Source organism: Anser brachyrhynchus (genome assembly GCF_964034855.1).
Source record: "Anser brachyrhynchus genome assembly, chromosome: 5".
Lineage (NCBI taxonomy): Eukaryota > Metazoa > Chordata > Aves > Anseriformes > Anatidae > Anser > Anser brachyrhynchus.
In genome coordinates this window covers 34,520,806-34,548,688 of record NC_137699.1, presented here as the reverse complement: position 1 = coordinate 34,548,688, position 27,883 = coordinate 34,520,806, and the positions used below count along the sequence as shown (strand labels likewise).

General features: G+C 58.8%; 1 protein-coding gene across 3 annotated transcripts; it reads right to left on the bottom strand.

The window, feature by feature from the left end:
* Window positions 1-35: 35 nt before the first annotated feature.
* On the bottom strand, window positions 36-26,421 carry B4GALNT4 (beta-1,4-N-acetyl-galactosaminyltransferase 4). 3 transcript variants are annotated; one of them, XR_013952106.1, is made up of 21 exons: window positions 20,839-24,101; window positions 15,735-15,847; window positions 12,984-13,091; window positions 12,487-12,582; window positions 12,091-12,181; window positions 11,638-11,738; window positions 10,843-10,910; window positions 10,443-10,521; window positions 8,667-8,733; window positions 6,876-7,019; window positions 6,498-6,607; window positions 6,070-6,170; window positions 5,759-5,841; window positions 3,836-5,036; window positions 2,746-3,053; window positions 2,236-2,389; window positions 2,013-2,085; window positions 1,754-1,907; window positions 1,295-1,421; window positions 607-1,072; window positions 36-576 (listed from the first exon to the last, which is right to left on the bottom strand). XR_013952106.1 is itself a non-coding variant. In XM_080594714.1 (20 exons), the coding sequence occupies exons 1-20, from the start codon at window positions 26,311-26,313 to the stop codon at window positions 958-960; spliced, it is 3,444 nt and encodes a 1,147-aa protein (XP_080450840.1). In that variant the 5' UTR covers window positions 26,314-26,421; the 3' UTR covers window positions 36-957. The 3 variants fall into 3 exon arrangements, 2 of the variants coding, with proteins under 2 accessions (XP_080450840.1, XP_080450839.1); XM_080594714.1 differs by lacking the exon at window positions 20,839-24,101 and adding an exon at window positions 26,163-26,421 and having other exon boundaries at window positions 36-1,072; XM_080594713.1 differs by having other exon boundaries at window positions 36-1,072; window positions 20,839-21,571.
* Between the last annotated feature and the right edge of the window lie 1,462 nt (window positions 26,422-27,883).

The following is a 27,883-nucleotide window of genomic DNA, read 5'->3' as shown; positions in this document are numbered from 1 at the left end:
TGGGGGGGAAGGAAATCCCAGCCAAGACATTGATTTTATTTTTTAAGAATTAAAAAAAGAAAAAAAAAAACAACGAACAAACAAACAAACAAAAAAAACAACAGACAGAACTTCCTGAAAACAGCTTCCTACCTCATAATTTCACAGAAATTAGCTTGGAAACGTTGTTTGCTCTCCCCCACTCCCAATACCTGCTTCAGGCTCTGCCCTTTCCCCCCGCACAGTCCCCCCTCCCGGGCCTAAGCATCGCCAGCTCGTCCTCCTTGAGGGGGTCCAGGAAGGGGCTCTGCCCCTGCCCCATCCGCCCACAGCAGCGGGGGCAAAGCCGAGCCCCCTTCTCCCCTCCAAGCCTGCCTCTGGGGTTCCAAGGGAGGGCACAGGCAGCCTCGCTGGGCTTGGACCCCCACCCTGAAGGTATCTGCTCCAGCAGCCCCCCGCAGAAGCTTGGCACTGACATTTTGTGGGGGATGTAGAGTCGGCACTGCCTGCGAGCTTGGGTACTGCGTTTTTGGGTACTGTTTTTCCAGGTACCCTTTTTTGGGTACCTTTTTTTTTGGGTACCGCGTTTTTGGGTACCTCTTTTTTGGGTACCTCTTTTTTGGGTACCTCTTTCCCACCTCCAGCATCGCCGGGTGCAGCACAGCCCCAGGGCTCAGCCCGGAGGCTTCACCCCTCCTGACAGCAGGATGCCCGTTGCCCCAGCGCTAATGAGTTAATAAATTCATTTCTGACTAAGAAATTAGACCCTTAAGAAAAAAACCACGAGCCCGCTTTCGCCCACCCCCCCCTTCCCCGTATCACCCCCCCAAAGTAACTGCGGTTCGTTTAGAGATCCTGGCGGCAGCGAGTGCCCTCCGTGCCAGCACTGGTGGCTATGGGCAGGGTTTGGGGATGGCCAGGTGGCGGCGGTGGCCGACCTCTGGTGGGGCCTGGCAGCTGCAGGACGGGCTCGGGGCGCTAGTCCTTGGGCGGCTTCTTGCTGCGGGTGTTCCACATGCCGCGCTTGGAGTGGTAGTAGTGGTAAAAGTTCCTGAGACGTAAGCGCTCCACCTCCAGCCCGCTCTGAAGGACCCTACAGCCGGACAGAGGGAAAAACGCTCAGGGAAAAGGAGGGCACGGACACAGCTGGGGACGCCCCAAAGCCAGGTTGTGGCCTTGGGAAGCCAAACACGCCCTCGGAGGTGGCTCGAAGGTGCAGGTGACACAACCTGACAATGGGAAGGGCCCAAAGCAGAGCGGAGGCCAGCCATGCCCATGGGGAAGAGTTCAGAGGTCCCGGTGCTCCCATCCTCACCTGTCCAGGAGCTCCCAGTCCTCCCCGCCCCAACGGTCCCTGAACTCCTCCGTGTTCATCCCTCCGACGCGGTCGAAGTCTGACTTGTAGATGCCGAAGAGGCCAAAGCCATTCACCTCCCAGTAACCTGCAGGGGAGAGCAGCGGGACCCCCGCCCCGCCAGAACATCACCCTCGGGTGCTCCCTACTCCCTAAGACCCAGCCATGGGAGCACCCCATCCCAAATCCCCCTTTCAGCCATCCCTTTCCACCACGGCTCTGCCCCCATCACTGCCACCTCCTGCTGTGGTTGGTTCATAGGGTGACACCACAGTTTTTGGAGCACCCTTGGGCTCAAAGCCCGTCTCACCAAAGCAGACCACACTCATCCTCTCGCGTGACCGAGCATGACTATAACCCAAGCCCGACACCGCAGCGATGCTCGGGCACGCAGGGGGCAGTGCCCAGGACACCACTCACCGTTGGGCTCCCGCGGGGAGCTGCCGCAGCTCAGCCTCATGACGATGGGCGCGTAGGCCAGCTTCCCCTCCACGCAGTGCTTCCGGATGCTGTCCAGGATGTTGGCAGGGAAGTGGATGTGCAGGTCACACAGGAACACGATGCTGTGCCCATCCTGCAGGAAGGGACAAGACGCGGCCACGAGGCTCGCGGACAAACAGCCCCAAGCCCCACCAGAAGCCACACGCGAGGGGAGCAGTGGTTCCTACCCACAGCTCACCTCGACCATGTCCACGCCAGCCTGCAGCCCGGCCGAGCGCTCGAAGTTGCCCATGCGCCGCAGGTACTGGTAGCTGGGGAGAGAGCCCGGGGCAGTCAGCATTGGTGGTGGAAGGGGACAAAAGCGAGAGGGACTGAGAATAGCAGCGAGGATTGGCCCTGTGAGCCTTGTGAGGACCATAGTGGGATGTGGATGGGGTTCGGGGGTCTTTGGGGTAGGTTACCGGGGCAGCTTGGCATCCTGCAGGGCTTTCTCGACATCCATGTCGTCGCTGTCAAAGTCCACCAGGATGACGTTGAAGTTGGCGTCCTTCGTAGCCTCGTACAGACCGGCCATGTCCGAGATGAACTGCTGGACCCAGCGCGCTTGGTTCTTCACTGCCAAGCACAGCCACAGAAGTCTCTCAGACTTCGGGATCCCAGCAATGGAAGTCCCAAGAGCACGCCCAACCACACCAACACCCCATCTCATGAGATCAGATAACCTCAGCATCACTGTGGACCTGGCCTCCTGAGACAGCCCTGCTCAGTGGTTGCCCAAGACCCCTGAAAAGATGCTTGGCCCTATCATGGTCATGGGGATGTCCCTACACCCCTCTGCCCAACACAGAGTGCGCTGCAAGCCACAGTTCATACCCTCTTGGCTGCCAGCAGAGCCTTGGGCTAGCCTGGAGGATGCAGTGGGCAGCAGGAGCAACAGACACCCCAAAGAGCCACGTCCTGCCGTCACCTACCAGGTACCACGAAGTGCACCATGATGTCCTGCTTCCAGCTGAGCTGCAGGGGCTGGCACAGGATGGGTTTGCCATACAAGACACTCCAGGTGCTGGGCTGGGGCTCGGTGGCCCCCAGGGCCGGCCCCTCGGGGTTGGTCTCGGCACTGTCGTCCTGCTTGCCGTGGTGCAGGAGGACATAGACGTACTCGGAGAGCCGCACCGTGCGCTGGCCCCGCTCCGCCAGCTCCAGCTCCAGCAGGTAGCGGTTCCCTCGGGCTGTGTCCCGGCGCTTCTCCACGTTGACGATCCTCAGAAGGGTGTAGATGCTGCAGGGAGAGGAGAAGCAGCTGAAGCCACCACTGCCACGAGCTCTGCTCCCCGTGCTTGAGGGGCTGGGCTGAACCTGGTATAACCTAACCACCTTCTACAACTCAGTAACGTGTCTGTCCACGTGGGAAGCAGTGGGTAGTGTTTACCTGGACTTCAGCAATGCATTTGATGCTGTTTCCCACAGCCTTCTACTAGACAAACTGCCAAAACACAGACTGGATAGGTGGGCTATAAGATGGGCCAGCAGTTTGCAGAGGATGTTGAGCAATGACTTACTCAGGCTGAAGAACCTGAGCAAAGTCTGAAGGAGTTGGGTCTGTTCACCCTGGGGAAGAAGAGGCTCGGGGGGGGACCTCATCACAGTATTCCAGTTCTTAAAGGGCAGCTACGAGGAGGACCAAGGCTCTCCCTTCCCTAGGAGCCACATCAAGACAAGGTACAGCAGACACAAGCTGCACCAGGAGAGGTTCTGTCTTGATATAAGCCAATTTATTTTTTTTTTTTTACAGCGAGAACCACCAGTCGCTGGAACGACCTGCCCAGGGACATGGTAGCATCCCCACCACCGGAGGTTTTCGAGATGTGACTGGAAAGGGTGTCAGGCAATCTCATCTAGGCTCCTTTTTCCCTCCCCAGAGGTTGGGCCTGATGATCTTCCGAGGTCCCTTCCAACCCCTATGATTCTAACCCAATGTCAGGATCCCTCGGTCCCAAAAAGCCAAAGGGGGCAAAAAGGCAGGTCCCCCCACCTCCCGCCCGCACCCTGCTGCCTCCCTACCCGCCATTCTTCTCGTTGAGCTTCTCCATGTACTGGGCCACCACGTCGACCACCTCGCTCTCGCTCAGCTGCAGGTTGCCCGAGACGTTGCAGCGCAGGTCGTTCCAGTCGGAGCGCAGGAGCTCGAAGTCCACCGAGCTGACGCTGAACGTCCTCTGCCAGTTGATGGAGTCCTCCAGCCAGCTCTGCGGCAGCTCTGCCGTCTCGTAGCTGTAGTCTGAGACCTCCTCCTCTTCCTCCTCCTCCTGGCCCTTTCCCTCCTGCTGGGACGCCGTCAGCTCCGACATCTTCAGAAAGGATGTCACCCTCGTCCCCACCTCGGAGGAGTTGTAATCGGTGGTGGCAGCCACCCTGCCCGGGGCAGCAGTCGTGTCCTCGTGGGTCTCCCGGCTGAAGATCCCCTCGGCCCCCAGTTCTTCCCATTTGTTCACCCGCTCCCACCTCCTGCTTCCCATCCACGTGCTCTTCCTCCTGGCCGCGTCTCTTTCTTTGGAGATGTTGCTCAAGAGCCAAGGGGTCCGGTGGCCAGGGACGGCTCGGAGCTTGCCGGACATGATGGGATGTCTCTGAGGGGTCCTGGAGTGAAGGTGCACTTTCTTCAGAGGCTTTGGGTAAAGGAAGATGCCGGGGAAGACGGGCTCCTGGGCAGGGGTTTTGCGCTTGCCCATCTGCAGCCTGGTCACGTACACCTTCTCCTGGGTTTTCCGGGGTTTTTTGTCCTTCTTGGACACCATGGGCTTGTTGGGACCTGGTGTTTTGGCTCTTCCACCAAAGATAGGAACAGAGAAGTGGGGTTGGAGGCTCAGGGCCCCAGCATGCTTGGAGGATGCCAGCAGCCCTAGCTCATCTTCCTTGCCCTCGCTGGGCTCCTGGGGTAGCCACTGGAGCATCCTCCCGTTGACTCGCTCCTGCATGGGTCCTGTAGCCCCATAGCCATGGGGACCCTCGGGGGTGGCTGCAGGGCTGGGGGTAGCCAGGGGCATGCTCCACCTTCCCATGCCTGCCTCATCCTGCACCTGGTCCCGCTTGTGGCGAAAGCTGTAGTACTCCAGCTCGTCCCCATAATCCTTGGTGATCGGCAGGATCTCCTTCTTTTTGGCTCTGGTTACCGGCTCGAGGTTTTTCTTGGCTTCAGGAGGTGGGTCGGTAGGCTCAGGGCTGTCTGCTCCATCCTCCTCCTCCTCATCGTCCTCAAGAAAATCTAGGGAGCAAAGCCAGAGGTAAATACCCGGAGGGTTCAGGCCGTTCTGCAGCACGATGGCTCAAGACAAGCAGGCAAAGCTCGTCTCCCTAAGGAGGATAAACCTGAAAACTGCCCCGAGGTGAGGGAGACTGAGGTGGCAGGTGCTGAGTGATGCACGCCAAGAACAGGGGTGAGAGACTCTGCTAATTAACCCCTCCAAACCTCGGCTAATTAACCCCTCCAAATCCTGGCACTTCTCCCATTTCACCTGGGAGCAAACCTAGCCTGCACCAAGAGCAGGGAAGGCTCTGAAAAAGCCTGGCTTCTCCCCAGGAATCCCTGCCTGCACAGGCATCCCCAAAGTCCACACCGGGCCCAGCTCGGAGAGACCAACCCGATGCTGAATCAAACCCGGGTGACGCTAATAACAGCTCGATTGGAGAGGAGAGGCAGAGCAATCAGACAATTAAATAGTGGGCTTGCAGGACAAGAGGGGGAAAAACCACGCCGGTCTCCTCTTACAGATGCTGCAGCCACAGCTGCTTTCAGCCTGGGAGATGCAGCTTCAAAAAGCAGGGAGGGTGAATCCCCGAGCCCCCAGCAGCAGCACATCACCGGAGGCATCCCAGTATGTTGCCTCTCGCAGCGGGTGGGCCGGTGGGTCAGGATGCCAGGTCCTCAGCCCCGTGCCAAGCTGCTGAGAGATGCCCGAAAGCTGCCAGCGGGCAGGCATGACTCACTGTCTGGGCTGAGGAAGAGAAACGCTCGCTGGCGCGGGTCCTCCTCTTCCTCATCCATCTTCATGTACTTATAAAAACCAAACCTGGGAGACGGAGATGAAAGATGAGGTCCTGCAGATAAGGGAGGGGTGCTCGCGGGCGGGCGGGCGCGTGCTGCCTCGCACACACACACACGGGTGCACGGGGGAACGTCCCCAACCACAGCCCGACTCTGGGATGGGAGCTGGGACCCCAAACCCAGCCCACGAGCCCACGAGATGGACGTGGCCCTTTGCTGGGGACAGGGCTTGGGGTCGCGCCCCGACACTTACTTCTCCAGGTAGAGCGGGGACTCCCGATAGAAGCACTTGTTCTCGGTCTCCATGTGAGTGAGGCGCGTGAAGTCGTTGGGGTACACGAACGAGAGGTAGACCTGGGGAGCCGAGCACACGGCCGTCACCCCTGCGCAGGGTGGGCTCACTCTGAGGACGTGGGGGACAGGTGGGGGGCACCCCAACAGCCAGGAGACCTCAGCTCCATCCCGGCACCACAAACACACCGCGGGGTGCTCATCTCGGACCCCCTCGGGTCAAGAGGGGGAAGCTCAGCCTGACCCTCCAGCCGGGGACGGCTCCTGGAGTTTAACCAGGTGGACACAGCCCTGCCAAGCCAAACCCCGAAACGAGGGCAGGACCTTTGGCAGGCGTCCCACGGGAACGTGACCCCGTTCCTCCCGCAGGCATTGCGGGGTGACACTTACGAATTGCAGGCCCTGGTAGCGGGCGATGGGGAAGTCCTTCACCACGTAGGTGGGGCTGTAGGCACAGGGCACCAGCACGTTCTCCACTCGGGACGGCTCTATCGCAGGGGCTGCAGAGAGGCAGCTGCAGCTCAGCCCCAGCCTGTGCTCTTCCACCCCTGCAGCCCCCTCCCATGTTACAGTTTGTAGCCCAGACCATCCCAAATCGCTCCCTGTAGAGCTGTCCTTCACCCTCGAGACTGGCAGAAGGCAGGGAAGACGCTCCAGGTACCTGGGGCAGCCAGGTCCTGCCTTTTTCGTTGAATCACAGGATGGTTTGGGTTGGAAGGGACCTAAGAAGTCACGGAGCAGTGCACAGACCCGGTCCCAGGCACTTACTGAGGAAGAAGGTGTCCCTGGGGTCGGGCTTCAGCATGTCAGCCCCATGCTCGTCCTGCTGTGCCTCCCAGAGGTAGCTCCCGCTGTGGCTGGCCAGGGACTGCGGGATGTGCTCCACGTGGTTCATCTTCAGGGACGACTCGTCTGCGGGGAGCAAGGGCAGAGGCTGGACCCCACAGGCGCCCACCTCAGGGCTCGCCCTCCAGCCTCCAAGCACCGTCCCACCTTCCCTAGGGAGCCGGGAACATCCTCCAAGGCGGCACGTCCCAGCCTCTGCCCCCATCCCACCTGGAGGGCTCAGGGGATTGGGGATTCCCCCTCCTGTCCCCGTTTGTTCACCCAGAACACAGTGCGGGAGACGGGTCTGGGGGGAGAGGGGAGCCCTGGGGACGCCCCTGTGACTGTGGGGGGAACCTGGCTGAGCCCCACTGCTCAGCACCGGTTCCCGTGTCCCTCCTTGCCCAGCAGGGACACAAGTGACGTGCCCCCCAAAAAGAGACACACGCACGCACACACACGTGCTCTGTGACCCCAAACTGATGGTGGTCCTCACCGGGAACAGCACACCCCACAGATTCCCAGCTCCTGCGGAGCCGATGAGCCTGCACCAGCACAAACCCAGCTCCTCCAGCCCTCTCGCCGGCTTACAGACCCTGTGACTAATCAGCCTGATAATTACTGACATCAGCTAATGACACGGAGGGACAGGGTACGGCTGATCTCAGCCGGGAGCCCCAGCTCTGATTACAGCATCGCTCGCCACAAACACAAGGGATGGCAGCACTCGGAGGCTTCAGCTCCCAAGGACACGGGAATTAAGCCACGAGCGCCGTTCCCCTTCAAGCTGCAGGTAAACACAACGCGAGCTTGTTTTTGCCCTTTCTTCTATTTAAGGATTCATGCAACACGTTGTCCTTGGCTATTAAACAGCCCCCAGAGTGCCCAAAGGGAGGTCACCGTGCTCTGGTCACCTCGGTCCCACGCACAGCTGCCTGTCCCTAGCACCCAAGGGCGCCCTGCGAGGCAACGGGCAGGTCCCGAGGCCAGCAGCACCGCAACCGCTGCTTTTTGCTGTGGAGTGTGGGGAGATGTGGGACACGTCGCCTCGGATCGACGGACCCAGGGCTCCCCGTACGTCCCCGTGCAGCAAACCGAGGTCGGGCTGCAGCCCCTGGAAAAGGCTGGAGCATGGGAAAGGGAAAAGCTTTTGGAGGAACCCCAAGGACGGGCACCTCCTGCGTGGCTTGGCTTTTCCCTGGGATGCTGCTGGGCTCCAAAGGGAGCTCGGAGGCAGGAGCGTGCCAGCACTGACGGATAGTGGCTGGGGGGGATTTATCTCAGCCTCATCCATCTCCTGGGCACTGGCATCAGCGGCTCAGCCCCCTCCATCCCTCTTCTCCCCACTGATCCCCGTGCGCTGCCCGTCCTGTTGCCTCATCAGAAACCTTCAAGGGTATGTTTGATGACTGGCTCTCAAGCACGGTGAGTGCAGGACACATCTATCAAGTGCTTTCTTGCTGCCAGGCCCGGGAAGGGGCAGGAAGCAGAAGATCTATAGATTTAATTAACCCCCCCGCCATCCATCCCCACCTAGACGACAGCTCCTCATAACTCAGGGCTGGGCCGAGGAGCTGAGCTGCTCGCCGAGGAACCAGGTCTCTTTAGGAGGGTGGAGGCTGAAGGGCAGCAGCCACGGGAGCTGCGTTTCCATGGCGTGTCACCTCCAACATCCCGTTTTTGGGAGGGCCACAGAGCGATGGGGTGCCTAGGGAGGTCCCGGGCGGTCCTTACCTGTGTACAGAGAGATGTAGGAGGAGTCGATCACCTCGAACTTCAAGCTGGGAAGGAAAACTCGCCACTAGGAAAAGAAAGACAGGGAGGATCAGTGGCAGGATGGGCCCTCATCCACCCTCAGCTCCCGGGAATTCTTCTGCATCGTTCCCAGCCCCAACCCTGCAGGGGTGGAAGGAGAGGTAGGGCTGACCCTACACAGGTCCAGACCTATCTCCTGCCTTAACCCAAGGTGGTCTGGGCTTATTCCCTGGGTGGATGGAGAGGACAAGGCTCCCAGAGGTGGGACAGAGGGGCTCATGCTACCTCCTGGCTGGGACTGCCACATGTCCCAGTTATTTGCAGTCCTTCCAGGCCAGGCAGGACAGATCCGGCCCTGCTTCAGCAGCAGCCTCTTCACCAGCATCAACAACATCACAGGGGCAGCCCAAACGTGGGCAGTGCCTTGGCAGGGCAGGGACAAACATCAAGGATCAAGACCGTGACCAAAGCCCTAAAATACACCGAGCCCCAAAACACATTCTCCTTCCTCTGTCTCTCCCCAGGGCTGCAAAACGCCGGTGGTGAGGACCACAACCCACACCAGCCACTGCAGGAAACCAGCACAGACCAAAGCAGGTCACGAAGCAACCCACTGCAAATTCCTGCTGCTTTCTTCACAACTCGTTTTAATGCAGCTTCAGCTGATCTGGGGCACGTCAAGTTTGCATTGACTTACGAGGGTCTTCCCAGCTGCCTGCACCGATGTGACTACATGTTAAAAGCACGCCTTCCGATGGATGCGAGCCTTTGTCCAGACAAGCCTTTAAGCACCCCCAGGGAGAGATGCATTAGGGTCCTTTTTTGTTGTTGTTTCTTTGCAACCATCTGCGAGGCTTCCCTCCCTCCAGCAAAAAATGCCTTCCCCACCCCCCCATTTGTTTTTCACATCAGAAATCCAGATCTTATCGGCGCTGGATGCACTGGGACCGGAGCCCTCAGAGGGTGAGGTTGAGAGATGGGGAGGAGAGAGGCGAGGAAGGGGAGTTGTCAGCCTCTCTCCGATGCTTTGCTGGCACAAGTCTGACTGCAGTGATTAATGGCTGTTTGGGAGAAAGGAAACCTTGGCAAAAGAGCTGACATCTTCCCCTCCCAAAAAAAAAAAAAAAAAAAAAGCCCGAGCTCCTGAGATGTACGCTTCAGGGCAGCGCAGGCAAGGCAGGCAAGTTCAGATTTGAAGCTCCTGGTATCTCCGAAAAGAGGGTGGGAAGAAAAAAGAGACCCAAGGTAACAAGGTGGGCTGACAGCTCGAGGTGACAGTCACAGACAGTCCTGGATTGGACTTGTGGCTGTCCCGATCTTACCCACGGTCTGGGCTCCCCCAAAAAGGGACCTTTCTTTCTTTTCCAGCCCAATTCTCTTCTGCACAGAGCAAGAGGGAAGGGGAGGGGATGGGACTGGCTGTGCAGCGCTGGTGTCTGACCACCACTGCAGCCCAGAGCAGAGTCACTCTGTTAGCATCCATTACAGGAGGTCCAGGGGCACAAATGAGGGATGACGGGGTCTTTAGGTCCCTAAAGGCCGTCAACACGCAAGGATCGGACAAACTGGGAGAAAAGCATGCTGTGTAGGAACAGCCCAGGTGAGCAAGTCCCAACTCTGCTCCAAACCAAGGAGAAATCCTGGCTTTGTTTCGGGATAAAGCACTTGAAGGCACACCAGGAGAAGCCCCATTAATGGCTTTGATGACGCGATGAAATAAACCTGGGAGGAGGAGCACAGGGAGCATTTACTCACCCCAACCTCCACGTGGTCCGAACCTCGGTCGTCTTGCTTATGGAGCAGCTCGAAGTAGTAGCGCCTGGACGACATGAGGCTGCGTAAGAGGAGAAAAGGCTGTTTAGGAAATATGCCTGCTACTGCTTCCAGCGCGATGGGGGGCCCCTGGACCCTCAGGGCCAGAGGAGCTCTCTGCAAACTGCCTCTGCCTTGCTCACGTGTGGCTAAACTTCTTGGGGTGGGGAGAAAGGCACAGTGAGCAGGATATCTGCTGCCCAACTCGACTGTGGAGAAGCCTTATAAGAACTCCTGGTCCCCACCTTGTAGTGCCCAACACATCTGAGCCCCGGGCTAGTGTTGTTTTTTTTGGGGAAGGGGCTGTGGAGGAAGAGCTGGTCAGGGTCAGGGCGCAGCTTACCGCAGAGGCTTGGAGACCTGCGAGCTGAACTTGGTGAACTCCCCCGGGGCCGTCCACTCGGTGCCCAGCTGGGGGAAGGAAAAAGGAGCATGTGAGAACCACTGGGCCAAGCAGGCACGAGCCCAGATTCAGACAGGCGGCAAGGAGCAATCCTCCGCCTCCACCAGGCACTGTGCCACGCTGCAGAAAAGCTCCTCAGGCAGGAGGACAGAGGGCTCTACTCCAGGGTCCCCCTGTCCCCCCGGCATGTGGCACTCCTGGCACAGGAGCTTGCCATCAGCCGTGATCAGCAAGATCCCAAAAGCACGTAGGTGTGAGGACAGACCACAGGGTGTCCAGTTTACCAAGAAAATCCAGCAGCAGCCGATCCCCTATCCTAGGACATGAGCTTTGGTAGCTACAACTAAGATGTGACCAAGGAGCAGATGATCCTTCAGAAGCCAAACTGAGCCTGGCCAGGGGCAGAGATGGGAGGCCTGGCCCGGCTGAGATGGCCTGGCATTTCCCAGGAGGATGAAGCAGCAGGAGAAGCTGCCTCTGACAAAGTCACCCACAGACTCTGCTTGCTCCTTTTAAGAGCTGCTGCAGCAGAGGGACTCATCGAAGGGAGATTTTGTGGTGGGGACAGTGACTATGGGTTCAAGACACCATTAACTGAGTACTGGGGATCCCCACAGCACAGTCAGGCAGGATATTAGCATGCTGGAAACAAGAGACACCCCAAGGGAGGAGATGCCCTCAGCAGGAGCTCGAGCATCCCTGGTGCAAGCTAACCCCGAGGACGACGGTACGTACCTTGCCCACAAACGCAGCCAGCCGGGAGTTGGATGGGCTCTCATCAGAGCTGAGCCAGAACTCCGAGTTGTCATCTGATGCCACGGAAAACTGGAAATCCCCTGGGGAGAGCGGAGGAGAAGGTCACCACAGAAGGATACAGCAGTCCTGGCGGCCTGGGCTGGGTGGCTGAAGGTGACAGCTTCTTCTTGTGACCCAGGGAAACACAGGGATGGATGGGCAGAGGCAAGAGGCTGCCCCAGACCCCACGCTGTGCTCTCCTGGGTGGGACCAGGGCTTTGTCTCCATTCAAAACAACCACAGAAAAGGATCTTTGCCCCAAAGGGGCAAGCCAGGGGATTTGGGACTCTCTTCTGTCCTCCCCTTCTGTCCTTATGTGGTCCAAGAAGTGGGGAAGGAGGCAGCTTCTCCACATCACAGCAGGGGGAGAAGAGGCCGAGCTCCATCACTCACCATCCTTGAAGGGGTGGATGTAGCCAAAAATCCTCAGCCCGTAGTTCTTCCACTTGGGCGACACGGCCAGCTTCTTCACTGTGGTGCGGGTCTGGGGATGCGAAAGCACCCATGGTTCATGCCTTGCACCAACACCACCCGTCCCCTGTCCTCCTGGGGTCTTGTACCCCTAAAACCAGAGGGGACACGGCGGTCCCATCGCCACCCAGATCCCTCCATCTCGGCTCTGGAGCTCAGCTGGCTCCAATGGAAATGACCTGCCTGAACAGGACCCAAAACCTGAAGGCTAAGGTCTCAGGGAAGGGCCAAGCTCACAGCAAGGGGAGATGAAGCAGCAACCAGAGAGGGACGAGCAACCCCCCCCTCCCACCCACCACCTTCGGGTCTGGGACTCACGTGGGGAAAGAGCGGAAAATGGAGGTTCTTCCTCAGGTGCCTCACTGCTCCTCCGCACCAGTCTTCGAAGACGTGCAGGTTCGCCTTCCCTTTGTACTGTGGGATGAGAGTGCCAGAGAAGAGGGGGGGGAGGTAAATGGGGCACCTCCCCAGGACAGCGTCAGGGAAGGCTGAAATGTGGACGCCCAAGGGCCGTCACCCACGCTAACAACCAAGAGAAAGGCTGATCCCCATCCCTGTGCCAGCCCTGCGGTCACAGCACCAAATCCCAGCAGGTAATCCTCCTCCTGCTGCTGCGAGGGCATCCTTTGGCTCCCGAGCAGGCTCATACAAGGGCTGATTCCCTTATGGGTATGGCAGCAAAAGCCCGTCCCCACCATCACCCATCCCACTGGCACCAGAAGGCTGGGTGGAGGGGACCACGCGATGCCACCACGTCCCTGGACAGCAGGGTTGTGGCTGTGCCTCCCCTCCACCATCACCTCCTGCCTGCATACCTGTTCATCCCAGGGCAAAGCCTGCTTGGTCAGGTTGAGTTTGGGGTGCCTGGCAGCTCGGTCAGACCATGAGCCCCTGGAAAGCCAGCCATCCAAATCCTGTCCGTCCTGCCAAGGAAGCAGGAGAGGGAGGTGAGAGACGCAGGGCATCGGGGCCAGTCCGCTGCAGGAGGAGGCCCCCCTACACATAAATGTCTCATTTGGGATGCCAAGCGTTTCCAAACCAAGGGGAAAGCTTTCCAGGATAAATGCAAAGGAAAGCAGGGCACCCCAGCACAAAAACATATTGGCGAGGTGTCCCAGGGAGCAGGGCTTCAAAAATGTTCCAGCTAAACTCATTTCCCATCCTCTGTCGAAAGTGCTCCCGCTCCTAAACAGCACGCTTTCTGTTCATCCAAAACACTTGGCCGGTCCTACAGGCTCCTGGAAAGGGAGCATCTGGGGCTTTGTTTCCAAAAGAGCAGAAGCCTGGGCAATAATGCAACCTGTGTCTGTGCCTCCCTGCTCCGCTCTTCCTTTAAAGGGGATTAGGTTAATCCCATCACTCGCGTCTCATAATTTAGAAGGGATTAGGGGAACAGTCACTTGCCGAAAAAGTGGCACAGAAGAGCCGTGTGCTTTTGGAGCTTCCCCTGCGCTAACACCGGCAGAGGCCAGAGCAAGCAGGTGAGCCCGAGACAAGGAAGGATGGGAAGGGATGAGCGACACGGGGCCAAAACCTCACCCTTCAGCCCCAGTGCCCTCCGAGCAGGGACACGCTGTGTGGTCACTCCGAGGCTGCCTGGCCCCAGAGGACTCACAGTCCCCCGTGGACTTGGATGGGGAAGGAAAGACAGTGTCATCCCCCCCAAAAGAGGAGCCAAGCATCCCCAAAAGCAGCAGCGAGCCCGCTGCAGAACCGCAGTGCCGGCAAAGCCCAGCCCGTTAAGATGTGCAGCGCCAAGGAAATAATTAACAAACTTTGCCTAAATGAGCTCATTACCGACCCGGAGGAGGGGAGCGATGCCCTTGGAAGGCATTATTAGGGAGGAGGCGTAATCGTGCTCCCTGGGAAAGCCAGGATGCAATTACAGAGCAGCCTCACCAGAACACCCCAGCATCGGGGCCAGGGTGTCCTGCACACGGGGGCAGGGAAAACAGCAAAATTAAAAAAAAAAAAAAAGAGCAAAACTAAAGGATCGGTGGTGCCAACAGCAAGATCCACACCGATGCCTGGCACACGCTTGGAGCGCAGTGGGAGTAAAGTTTCTCATCTTTGCTTTTAAGCTGCAGCTGTTGCTCTGGATTCAGGGAGCCTCTTCGATGCCTCTCCAGGCATCCAACCTGCTCTGAAGCATCTTTGCCACACAGCGAAGGGCTGCTCTTTTGGTAAGCAACGGGGCTTGCTGTCCCCATCCCAAGAGCCACAACAGGACCAGGGCTGCCTGCCTGGGGCCCCCGAGCAAGAGGAAAGCAGGCAGGAGGCTGAGCAGTGTGACAAGAAGGCAGCAGCAGGCAGAGAGCATCCTCCGGGGGGAGAAACGCAGGGAGAGCCTGCAGTGAGAGGAGGGCAGGGATGCTGGCATCTCCTCCGAGGGCCCTTGCGATGGCAGGTGCAGAGTGAAAAGCACTGGGGGGAGCGCGGCTCACTGTCACCATTCTCACTGTCAGTTCCCACTGACTGGAAGAGTTCTGGGAAACATAACCCTCATTTTAAAAAAAAAGGAAAGAAGGAAGACCCAGGGAGCTACAGGCCGGTCAGGCTCACCTCTGTGCCTGGCAAGATCATGGAGAAGATCCTCCTGGAAACTGTGCTAAGGACCAGGGAAAATAAGGAGGTGACAGCCCACGTGGCTTCACTAAGGGCAGATCATGCCTGACAAAGCTGGTGGCCTCCTACCATGGGGTTACAGCATCGGTGGATAGGGGAAGAGCAACATCATCTGCCCAGAGGAGCTGTGGATGCCCCATCCCTGGAGGTGCTCAAGGCCAGGCTGGATGGGGCTAGGGGCAGCCTGGTTTGGTGGGGGGGTGTCCCTGCCCATGGCAGGGGGTTGGAACCAGATGGGTTTTAAGGTGCCTTCCAACCCAAACCATTCTGTGGTTCTAGGACCATGTGCAACGGGGCAGGGGGTGAAGAGCGAGCTCGCCCTGCTCTACAGCCAAGTGCTGTCTCCCAGAGCAGCAGTGCCAGCCCACCGCCACGCATGGAGGCAGCTCCCACCGCAGCCAGCTGGCTGGAAAGCTCCCAGGGGCCTGGTGACAGCCAGGTGAACAGAGGACAGCAGGGTGTCCTCACGGCACAGATGTCAAGTGCCTCCTGTTAGCAAGGTGAGACCACACCTGGGCTACTGGGTCCAGGCTGGGGCTCTCCAGTACGAGACAGACGTTGACAAACAGGACTGAGCCCAGAGGAGGTTACCAAGACACACAGGACACAGGGGAGGGTGGCTTTGCCCAGTGAAGCAGGACCTTATTGCCCTCGACACCTACGTAACAGTACGTAGAGGATGCCAGACTTCTCAGACAGGGCAAGAGGCAACAGGCACAGGTTGCAATGCTGAAAGCTTCACGTGAGCGTGTTAGGGAATTTATTTTCCACCACGAGAGGTGCCCAACAGAACCAGAGAGGTTGTGTCCCCTCCATCCTCGGGCTTACTCCAGACTCGGAGCCCCCTGCTCTACTTGGCCAGGTGTTGAGCCACCAGACTCGGGCCAGGGATCTCGGCCGGTCCCACCCCACCTCAGACACGTTACGGCTCCCGTTACTACCTGCTCCTCCTCGCGGCTCTCGCTGGAGTCCTCGGCCTTCCCCCGCCGTGCCGATGCCTGGGCCGACGCCGGCCGCCTGCCGGGGTCCGTCACCTCCGCCAGCCGCTCACCATCTGCAACACCAACAGGGAACTGGTGAGCGGGACCACGGCCACCCCCCTCATCCCAGATCCCTCTGGCATCCTTCGCCCTGAGAGGCTGTGGATGCCCCATCCCTGGAGGTGTTCAAGGACAGGTTGGACGAGGCCCTGGGCAACCTGATCTAGTGGGTGGCATCCCTGCCCATGGCAGGGGGTTGGAACTGGGTGATCTTTGAGGTCCCTTCCAACCAGAGCCATTCTACGACCCCATCACCACAAGATGCTCCTGGGCCTTTCCTGGAGCCACCTCCTCACCCTGGGGCCGGGATGGACGGGGTGACAGTGAGGCGGGTTCTGGCTGTAATTCCCTTTGTTGCATTCATCCTAAGCAGCTTGTGGTGGCTCGCTAGCATCAGGTTTAATTACTCCTCTCACAGCCCTTTGACGTAAGAGACGGGATAAGCTCCCGCGGGACCTCGGCTTTCTGTCCAGCGCTGGGGACAGCGCTGAGCTCTGCCATGAATTAAACTCAATCCAAGCATGGCGTGGAAACTAAAATCGCAGAATATCCTGAGGTGGGAGGTACCCCCGAGGATCATCAAGGCCAAATCCTGACTCCACATAAGGCAACCAAAGAGTCAAGCCATCTAGGAGCATTGCCCAAATACTTCTTGAACACCAGCATGCCTGGGGCCATGACCATGTCTATGGGCAGCCTGTTCTGGTGCTTGACCACTCTCTCAGTGAAGACCCTTTTCCTAATACCCAATCGAAACCTCCTCTGATGTAGCTTCAAGCAATCCCTTCGCATCCCACCACCAGAGAAAAGAGATCAGCGCCCCCTCTGTGCTCCCCACCGTGAGGACATGGCGGGCAGTCAGGGGGTCTCCTCCTCTTCTCCAAGCTGAACCAAACAAGCATCCTCAGCTGCTCCTCGTAAGCCGTGCCCTCTGGGCCTTTCACCACCTTTGCTGCCCTCCTTTGGGCACACTAATATTTTTATACCCTTCTCACATCGTGGAGCCCAGAACTTCACGCAGCCTATGCATGCATCCCGGGTGGGATGCTCCCATCTATCCAGCTCCCTCTGTAGGGCCTCCCTACCCTCAAGGGAACCAACAGCTCTTCTTAATTTAGCATCACCTGCAAATTTACTTAGTTTAGGACTCAACCCACGTCCCAGCGCTCTGATGTAACCAGAGACAAACCAGCCCAGCCTGCCCCATAGACTGTGCATGGGACAAGGACAGGTCCCAGCCCTCCTCCCGCTGGTCCCCAGCTCTCCTGGGGCATCCCACACCTCTGAGCTCACCACACTGACCCCCCTTTTCCCCCAAAAAAGTCTCTCCAAATATATCTTCCTGCCCGCTAAAGGGGAAGAAGGGATCCTACACCCACCGAGGGAGCTCAGGGACCCACTGCAGATGGCTTCATTACCGGGTGCTGCGATAATTAGTGCCAGCCTACAGGCTCCCCTCTGCAGCTTGCACTGATCTTCCTTGGCTGCCAGGGAGGGTTCGCATTAAAACGCCCTCGCTTTGCAGTGTGAAAATAATCTGCTTCCCCAAAAATAACAGAGCAGACTTGAAAACTGTATTAGCTATCTCTGGGAGGGGCGGCAAAAACCCCCTTCGCTCACCACAACAGATGGATGCCTGTGAAACTTTTAAACAAGCACGGAGGACCCCAAAACCAGCACGGCAGCCCCCCGATGACCACAGCGGGGTCACCCCTTACCAACCCCGCACCCCGGTGAGAAACCCCCTCGGGGAGCCTAAAACACCACAAGAAGTGATGGGTCCCCACAGACAGCAGGAGGAGCGGGGCGGGGGGCACCGAGATGCCCCCCACTCTCCATCCCCTCGTCTGGCAGCCCCGGGGGGCTCGTCCCTACCCGATGCCATTAGCATTCAGGCGGCCGCGCAGCCCACGTCTCCTTGGAGATGGCGGCACAAATCCCGTCCCCAGCGCAGCGCGGGAACAGGAAATTAAGCTCTAAAGCCCCCTTATTCTGCTCTCAGCCATTATTCAGCCCTGGCAGCTTCGGCTTTCTCCTGGCAGCTCCCTGCCTCCCTCCCACGTCTTTAGACACGCATCGTTCCTCCTGCGACCCCATCGAGGCTGAGAAGGGGAGCGTCGCGGGGGGGAATGGGACCAGCTCCAGCTCTGCAGACCCTCCCCGTTCCCATACATCCTCTCCGGGAAGACCTGAGCTAGCAGCATGCCAGGCTGCAGGACACGGAGGCATGTGGCTGTGGCCTTCCGTTCGCTGCACAGATGTTGCCCCCAGTTTTGGGTCTGGTATATGAGGTATTGGGGAAATTGGAGCGAGGTTAGCAGAAATGCACGCAGTGAAAGAGGAGTCACCACACAGAGGCAGGCACCTGCCTCTACCCCACACAAAGCAGAGTCTGAGATGCAAAAATTAAATTTTGGCCATGCAAAACCAGCCAGGGTGAGGTCGGTCCCCGAGCACACCATCGTCACCTCCCCCAGCAAGACAGCCGTGGAGCAGGAGGTGCTGCTGCTCCTACATCCCCCAGCCTTACAGTCCTCTACGGGAACACCACAGCAAGAGATGCTCTTGCCAATGAATTCACTCATAACCCAGCCCTGCCACTACAAATTCATTAGGGCAGGGTTAATTGCGCCTGCATGCTTTCAGCAAAACCCTCTCATCTTAGCAAGGATAGTGAGGCAAGCGTGTGCTCGGAGAGGTGGCCGCATCCCAGGAGGAGGAAAAGCGCCAGCAAAGCCATGGAAAAAGGTTTCCACGACAATGTTTGTTCTTCAGCAATTCAAATATTGGGTAGGAAAGTCAAGGACGGGCTTTGGCCCAAAAAATAAGTGCTAATCAGCCTGGCTGCAGCATGTGGGAGCTGAAAATGAGCACCCCCCCTTGAGAAAGGCCAGCATCTCGTACCAGCCGGCATCGGGTTGGGAAGGAAAAGGCTCCCCGAGATGGAACCCGTCAGCACGGGAGCGAAGGTCCGTTGCCGGGGGACGAGCCAGACCTCTGGTTTTCCACAACCGCAGCCACACAAACCCGCCCCGTGCCGCTCCGGCCAGCCGGGACCGCGGCACACAGAGGCCCTTTCAAGCTGCGAATTCCTGCCTTCCTCTTCCCCTCCTGCTCCGCCGGCGGCACGCGGCTGGCTCACCCCGAACACAGCCCCTTTCTTCGGGCAGGCTCTGGAGCTGGGATTTCTCCTGCTGCCTTGATTCGAGGCCAACCCTGCCAAATCGGGGGGAGATGCCCCTCAGTGATGCTTTCTCCCTAATCGTTCCCGAGGCGGTGCTGAGAGCTCGCTCTGCTCTTGCCCACCCAGAGGAGTCTCTGGGGATAAATGTGAAGCCAGCGAGCCGAGCTGCCTGTCCCCAAACCCAGCAAGCCGAGCTCCCCGTCCCACCCCTCCAGCTCTTCCCGTGTCCCTCGCACGGATGGGAGATGCTGCCAAAGGGTTCGCAACCAGGCACGCGCCACCCCGCTGGATGTAAAATCAGGGAGGGATGTAAAACCCTCCCCACCTCTCCTCCAGCCCCAGCCAGGCTCGTGCAAGCTGTCTCCCTCCTCCCAGCGCCCTGCTGTCATTATCAGCATCCCCAGGCAACGCCAAGAAAGAACAGAAGAGCAGCCCTCGCCTCCAAAGCAGAGGGTGCTGGAAGCCCAGCCCCAAAGAGGGGACAAAGGCACGGGCGAGCCTCATTGTTCAGCTCCTGGCCCCACTCCGCAGCAAAGCCCAGAGGCAGCAGCAAGGATAAAAGGCTCCTAGGAGATGCTGCTGTACGGGGAGGAGCATCCCCTCTCCTCTCCCTTCCCCAAAGCAAACCCCGACTGGGTGCTGCCAGCAAGACGAAAAGCCCAGCGCACCAAATTTCCAAGCACATCAACCAGGTGGGATTTGGGGCACAAATGGGTTATTTGCCATCACGTTCCCCCCGAGCCTTTGCCTGGTTGCTCCTCTCGCTGCTCGTCCCCTCCTAGCAGGGCCCTGCACCAGCCCACCTGCAAGGTGCTGGTGAAGATACAGGTGAGGTGTTTGGGGCCAGGAAGAGCTGGGAAATGAGGACAGTCAAGCAAGATATTGAATTTGCACTGAAGCCCCCCAAAATCTTGTGCTAAAAACAGAACGCAATTTGTAAACGCCACCACAGAGCCTCCAGAGTTTGGTTTCCCAGGCTCCACAGCACCTACAGGGGGGCACAGAGGGATTTGGGGTTTGGTTGCCCCCCCAAAAAGCCAGCAGCACTAGCAGTGCAGGCTGCTGCAGGGTGTTTCAGCTGCCCCAGTGAGCAAACCACGAGCGGAGTGATGCAAACGGGGATGGAGAGATGTTGCTCGGTGCTCCCAACCGAGAAATCTCCCCAGAGGCAAGCATCTGCTCTTGTCTTCCTCTTTCTGCCGAACTGGAGATGATAAAGCAAGCTGGATCTTACTCCAAGCCAACCACCAGCAGCACCTCCACCGTCTGCCCCTGAAATATCGGCAGACCGGGCTGCACCAGTTGCAAAACCATCTCGGTGTCTTCAGAGCTGCATCCTTACAGCCTGACCCTCCTGGCGAAGAGATGCAGAGAGGCAGCGGCTCAACTCACGCACAAAAAGTGTGGAACATCAGGACGGAGATGTAACAACCCCATCAAAGCCCGGCCCTGCGGCCTAACCAAGGCTACAGACGGAGCTTTACTGCTTACAGAAACCCAAACCCTGGGTTTGCTGCTCCTTGGCATCCCAACGCTGCTCCCAACACACCGGTGATGGGGTGAGATGCAGGAGCATCTGCTGAGGGTCAGGTTCTGGGTACGCTCGGTACCTGACCTCCCATCTTTTGAGGCTGAAACGCCTCAGCGAGATCTGCGCACGTCCTTTTCTCCTCCAGAGGCTGTGTGCTGACCTCGGAATTTTTGGGGTGCTTTTGAGCTCCCCGAGCTCAGGAAGGGACAGGCACAAAGCTCTCCCAGCCCCGTCACCCCTCTCCAGAGGGAGCCTGGCCACCCCGAGGTGCCATCCCAGCGGATAATTACCAACAGCTCGGTGCTCATCGCCGTCACGCAGCCTCTGAGTCAGCAGCCAGCAGCGCGAGCTTCCCCCACCGACGGGCTGCCGAGCGATTACAATCAGGCAGCCAGAGTCGATACTGCAAACTCCTCCCAAGGCCACAAAAACCATCGGTGCATCTGTCCGGGAGGTTGGGACAAGGCAGAGGACCACATGTGGCATCCCGAGGAGGGACACGGACCAGTGGCCAGGCAGGGATATTTCTCCTGATACCACTGCTCCCGGCAGCTTCGCTCGTGCTATGTGAGATGGTAACGGGCTGGACCTGCAGCACCTTCCTCTGCTGATCGGTGGTATCTTGGAGCTCATCGGGCTCCAAAACATCAACGCCTCAAACAGGCAGCCCCACATCCCCGTGCTTGGCCCCAAATCCTTCTGGGCACCCAGAGCTCCCCAGCTCCCACCTCCCTGCACCCCTGTCGGTCTCCATCCTCCCGTTTCATTTCTTTTGGCACCAGCCCCAAAGCACCCCACGGTGGCCAGCGCCTGTGTTATGTCCTCCCCGTCCTCCCCCAGGAACTTCCAGCAGCCTTGGGTGCTTTTGAACCTTTCCTTTGCTTTTAAGTTAAATTTGAGAGGGCACAGAGGGGGCTGCCGGGCTGGTGGCCAGGCTGGGGACAGAGGGGCTTCCCCACATCCTGCAGCTGGGCTGGGGGCAGACACAGAGGAGATGGATGGTGACCCCAGCATCGCCAGCCCCACGGCAAAAGGAGACTTCAAACGAAGCCTGGAGACGAACAAAACAGCAAGAAATTCATTTTTAGCAAAAGCCCACATTAAAGAGACTGAGGAGTATTTTTTGTTGGGTTCTTTAATGTCTTTTTTTTTTATGTCTTTTTCCTCCAGTTTTTTAAAAGGACTCAAGCTGTCGGAAGAGGTGATGCACCTCCCCTGCTGTGCAAAATGGTGCTGGGGAGGACCAGGACCCTGCAGAGCTACAGGGACGCTCCAGCACCCTCTGCATCACATCCCAACCCATCTGGGCACTGGGCACCAGTTCCTCCCCCCCTCATTTGGGGTCTGACCTACTCAGGGTACCCACACCGGGGACCCTGTAGAGGATGTCCTTTATATATCTATATATCCTTTAAAGGACCCTTTAGAGGACAAAGGGCACCCTAAAGGAGCATCATCTGTCACGGCTCAGGATGCAGAGGGGATGCTGAGCCCCCTGTCCCTGACAGCTCTGGGGTTTCTGCTGAGGCAGGAGCCATAAACGTGAGCTCTCAGCCCCCTCCCAGACATCACAAAGGGGAAACAAGAGGAGTGTTTGGATAAATTAGGTGTAGCCCATCATTTCACTTAATTACCAAGCCTTGCAGTTGTCCCCAGCCCGTTTTAAGGAGCAGCTCAGTGCTCACCCAGGGCAGAGGTGCCCAGGGCGGCTCAGAGCCGCGCTGCCACGTTTCCAAGCCACACGCCAGCTCGTGTTCCAGCCCCAGAGCCCCGAGACAGCCCCAGCCTCCCAAGGACAGGACTCACTTGTCTGCCTGCCTCCTCCTCCTCCCCTTCCAGCAGCTCTTGGCAGGGCAGGAGCGGTTACAAAGAGCCAATTCAGGGCAGTGGGGCCGCGATGAGGAGGGAAAGGGCTCCCTGGGGGAGGCCCAGGGGATAGCACGGGGGGTAAGACAGCGGCTCTGGGGACAGCAGCTGCCATCCGCCGCGCTCAGCCTCCCCGCGAGCACCGCTGCCCTTCCACAAGGGCGACCGAGCCTTTTCAAAGGGCTCTTTCTAATCCTCTCCCCTACCTGCACCTCTGAAGAAAGGAATAAAGCCGCCCAGCTTCGCAAGCGTGCCAGCCTTCCAATTAAAAAAAAAAAAAAAAAAAAGCATGTGAACCAACGAGATGTGCTCGGGATGCTGCACGTCAGCCCGAATTCACTCCTTCCTGCTGTCCCTAGGGGAACAGGCGAGGACGGGGCACGGGGTGTGCAGGCAGCGACGCTCGCAGCTCCTCCCGGAGAAGCACGGTGCTCCCCGCTTCAGCGTTTTGGATGGAGGTGGGAATTGCTCCGGCATCCAGCAGGGCCCGAGAAGCTTCAGGGCAGCTCGGCCAGCAGCTGGGCAGCTCGTGAGGTTCAGCAAGGCCAAGTGCAAGGTCCTGCAGCACTGCACCCAGCCCGTGCCAGCACAAGAGGGACGGAGTTTTCAGAGCAAGCTGGAACACCTCCTCTATGAAAAAGGGCTGAGAGAGCTGGGCATGCTCAGCCCGGTAAAGAGAAGGCTCCGGGGAGACTTGTTGCAGCCTTTCCATACTTAAAGGGGGCTCTTAAGAAAGACGGATAGGATGAGGGTTTTAAATTGTAGATTTAGATTGGAGGTAAGAAAGAAATCCTTCACTCTGAGGGCGGTGAGGCACTGAGCAGGCTGCCCCGAGGAGTTTTAGGTGCTCCATCGTTGGAAGAGCTCAAAGTTGGGTTGGACAGGGCTTTGGGCGACCTGGTCTGGTGGAAGGTGTCCCTGCCTACAGCATGGGGGCTGGACTAGCAGGTCTTTAAGGTCCCTTCCAACCCAAAACATTGTGATTTATGATCTCAGCACCCCCCAAACCAGCACCGCCTCTGCTCACAGCATTTCAGGGAGTTCTCTAGGCCACCCCGCACGCCGGCAGCTCTCCAAAGACAGGCACACAGCAGCCAGCACCTCACCCTGCAAAAAGCCCTGCTAGATTTTCCTCCCCGTTTTGGTTTTGGATAGATCCATTGCCCTCCTCCAACACACATCCCATGCCCGTCGCAGGACCCTCCCGAAACCAGGATCCCGGCACATCTGCTGCTCCTTCGGCACCAGCAAGAGCCCCGCGCATGCGATCGCTGCTCCAGCGAGGTGGCAGCCAGGGAGCAGGACCAGCCAAGCACCCCTGCTAAGAGCTATTTTAAATGTCTACTGTAATTTTTTTTTTGTCTGTTCTTCCCCTTTTTTCATTTTATTTTTTTTCCTTTCCACCTGGCACGCAAGCATTTCCACCCCATTGACTCGGTGCGGTTTCCAGCCGGGAGAACACTGTAATGGTCTCATTATTTCAGATGAGGAATCTGTGTGTTAAATTAGGCAGAGAAGGGTAATTATCTACTTGTGGGAGATAAGGAGAAGGGGGGTATTTTTTTATTTTTTTTTTTTTTAAATCAGGGACATGATGCCAGCATGGTTCCCAGCTAAGTCCCCAGCCACGCTGCTCCAGCTCCTTGTGTGAGTGCCTACCAGGCCACTGGACCCCACAAACCCCCCAAAAATCCCACCCCCCATGCTTAGACCCCCTCCACGCACACCTCTTGGCCTGGCCCACCCCTACCTTGCCCCCAACAGAGCTGCCAGGAAGACTCACGCCCCACACCTTCAGCTTCCAGAAAGCCCGTGGGCTCGGTGCCACTTGGTTTAACAAGTAATTAACCCTTCCAAGCACCTCCTGCTGGCTGACGCAAGCCAGGCAGCATCCTCTGAGGCAAGCCAAGAGGTCTTGGGCACCCCCTGGTTCTCTCAGTCACAGCTTCCCAGCCACCTCTCCCACTCCAGGCACAAGCATCCCCCAAATCCCCACGGGCTCTGGGGCTGGGGACACCTTTAAGCTCAGAAGATCAGGTACCGGCTGTGCCAAAACCTGTTTTTCCCCCAGCTTTTAGGCAGCCACGTCCCCAGACGCTGGGTCTGAATCTCCACCACATACACCACTTACACCACGGTGTGGAACAAGCCCAGAGCCCAGCAGAAAGCGCCAGAGCACCATCCTCACCCAGCACCTCCAAACCCATTTCTCCTTACGCAGCCCTAAGAGCATTCCCCCCGCTGCGATCCCCAGGCTCTTTTCCCCCCACCTTTCTCCCCCAAAACGAGGATCCCACCGGGAGCTCGTCTTTTCAGCTGCAGCACGACCACAGGGCTCTCTGCCGGGAGCCAGAGCACGGCGATGCACCTCGCTGCTACAGCGAACAGCAGCCCCTCGCCCCCCGAGCGCCGTAACGGGCCGGCACGGATGCGGGGCACATACAGGTGGCGGCGGGGGAGAGCAGGAGCAGGCACCCACCGGGTTCAGCACCCCTAAAACACAGCCAGGGAACGTGCTTTTGCTCTGAGCATCCTCCTCAGAGAGAAGGAAAACCTCGCCCAGGGGGACTACAACGGACGGACAGCCGGGCTTGCCATCCCGCACCATCTGCCAGTCCCAAAAGAGGACTTTTTCTGCCCTAAAAAGGCTCCCGGGCAGCCTCTTTGGGGTTAGACTTCTGTAATTTGGGGTTTTTCCGATAAGCACGATCCGGCAGCAGAAAAAAGAAAACAAGCAGCGCTCCCTGCAAGTGCTCCTCGGAGATGATGCCCAAGCAAATCTCATTTCCTGCTCCTCTTATTGGCGTTATCCCGATTGCACCGGCGGGGCTTGAAAATCTGCAGGATCATGCTGCTCCTGCGGTCAGAAACTTTGGGTTTAGCAGCTGAGAGACTTCACTAGCCTCAATCTGCTCAGAAAAGTCATTCCTCCCCTCTGCGAGCACCTACTCCTTATTCCTTTCCCATGATTTTAGGGCACAAAGCACTAAAAAAAAAAAAAAAAAAAAAAAAAATGGGAGACAGGTTCTTCCTGCAAGCCCATCAGAAACGTTTCAAACTCAAGTTTTGGCCCACCTGTCAAATATTTCGTGCAGTTTCACACCAGGCGAACAGCCCAGCAAGGTCTGCAAGGCGGAAAGCCAGGGGTCCATCAGCGTGAAGCCCCTCGCCCGGCCGCTCCCCTGGGGCTAAGCTTTTGGGGGAGCACAGCACCGGGCCCTCAGGGCTGGCCGTGCTGCAGCCTTCCACATCCCTTCCCAGGTAGAAGAGGGGTTTGGGGGTTTCTAGGGGGGTCCCCATGGAGGGGATGGGGATGCTCCGGGGACAGGGACCTGCATCACTGCCTGGGTGCCCCCGGGTTTATGGACGGCTTTCTTTTGTTAGCACGGAGAAGAAGCAAATGGCTGGGAAAAGAGGTGGGAAACCCTCAAGAAAAGAAAATAACAGAGTAACAAATTAAAAAAATAATAACACAAATAATAATAAAAATAGAAAATAATAATAATAATAAAATGAATATAAATAATATTAATAATATTAATAAAAGCCCCGAGGGCTTCTCGGCTCCCTCCCGAGGGTGTGGGGCTACGGATGGAGGTGACACCGCCTGTAGGGGAAATGTGGGATGGATGGGGCAAGAGGGGAGACACCGCGGAGAGGGGTCAACGCCCACCGGGGGGTCCCTGTGATCCCAAGGGAGGGGTCCCGGGGGTCTCGAAGGGGGGGTCCCGAGGGATGGGGGGATTACCTCTGCCGTAGGCGAAGGGGATGCGGAGGGCGCGCCCCTGGCGCACCAGGCTGATGTGGAGGTAGGTGAACCAGACGGCGAAGGTGAGCAGCGCCAGCAGCAGCAGCAGCTTCAGCTGCTTGCGGATCTTCTTCACCGGGAGCCGCGGCATCACCGCCCGCCGCCGCCGCCGCCCCCCCTCCTCCTCCCACCGGTGTCGCCCCCCCGCCAGCCGCCCACCGCCCCCAGCCCCCCGCCGCCGCCTAGCCCCGGCCCCTCGGGCCCCCGGCCGCCGCTAGGGGCCGGCAGCGGGGCAGGGGCGGCGGCGGCGGGGCTCGGCAGCCCCCGGCCCCCCGGAGCATCGCCGCCGCCCCGTGGCGCCGGGACCGGCGGGCGGGGGATGAATGGGGCGGCCGTGGGAACGCTGGGAGGGGGCGCCACGGCTGAGCGACGGCGCCGCCGGCCAATCGCAGCCCGCGCGGCCCGCGGCTCGGCCAATGGGTGAGCAGAGGGGGCGGGGGGTGGGGGGCCGGGGGAGAGGCCATGGGGGGACGCGGGGGGGGGGGCGGCCTGGCCGTGCCTGTCCCTGGCACCGCGCGGGGAGGGGGGGGAGGATGGTGGGGAGGGGGGACGGAGCCGAGGGGAGGGGGGATCGGGATGGGGGCTGCGGCTGGGCGGACCCCCGGGGGTCGCGGATCCCCCCCCCGCCGTGGGGTGGTACGGCCTGCGCGGCTGCGGAGGGGCGGGGGGAGCCCGGGGGTGGGGGAAGGAATAGTGGGGGAGGACGGGACACAGGCACCAGCCCCATCCCCAGCCCGTCCCCATCCCATTCCATCCCCATCCCCATCCCATTCCATCTCTGTCCCCGTCCCTATCCCGTCCCCATCCCATCCCATCTCATCTCCATCCCGTCCCCATCCCCATCCCATCCCCATCTCCATCCCCATCCCATTCCATCTCCGTCCCCATCCCATTCCATCTCTGTCCCCATCCCCATCCCCATCCCCATCCCCATCCCATCCCATCCCCATCCCATCCCATCCCATCCCCATCCCATCTCCATCCCGTCCCCATCCCCATCCCATCCCCATCTCCATCCCCATCCCATTCCATCTCCGTCCCCATCCCATTCCATCTCTGTCCCCATCCCCATCCCTATCCCCATCCCTATCCCCATCCCTATCCCATCCCCATCCCCATCCCCATCCCCATCCCATCCCCATCCCCATCCCCATCCCCATCCCCATCCCCATCCCATCCCATCCCCATCCCATCCCCATCCCATCCCCATCCCATCCCATCCCCATCCCATCCCCATCCCATCCCATCCCCATCCCATCCCCATCCCAATCCTTGTCCCAGTCCCAGCCCCGCGCGGTCCCACTGCCACCTACCGGCAGCTCCCGCAGGCTCGTCCCCCCCCCCCCGTGTCACCAAAACCTCTCCCACTGTAGTTCCCCCCAGTCCAAACTCTGCCAATAATTAGCGACGGAGCTAATAATGCCCGTGGTGATGACGGCCATCACATTTGGCACCGGAGGAGCCGGCCCCAACTCACTTCACCTCTGCAGAGGCAGCATTTTGCGGGCAGGATGTTTTGGTTTTTTTTTTTTCTTCCTTTCTGCTCTGCAGCTTGGAGCAGCAGCTCCTCCTCCGTGTAGCGTGGGGCTGGGAATGAAATCGGGGAAGAAAGCACGGTGATAAGAAAAAAAATCACAGCAGCCGCAGCTGGGGAAACTAGA

Coding starts and splice junctions, on each gene's coding strand:
- B4GALNT4 (XM_080594713.1), bottom strand. CDS start 21,562: ATGCTGGGGTCACCATCCATCTCCTCTGTGTCTGCCCCCAGCCCAGCT. Junction 6,171..6,497: donor GCTACCAGGGCCTGCAATTC/GTAAGTGTCACC, acceptor TCGGCTCCCCAG/GTCTACCTCTCGTTCGTGTA. Junction 3,054..3,835: donor CTCAACGAGAAGAATGGCGG/GTAGGGAGGCAG, acceptor CTCTCCCTGCAG/CATCTACACCCTTCTGAGGA.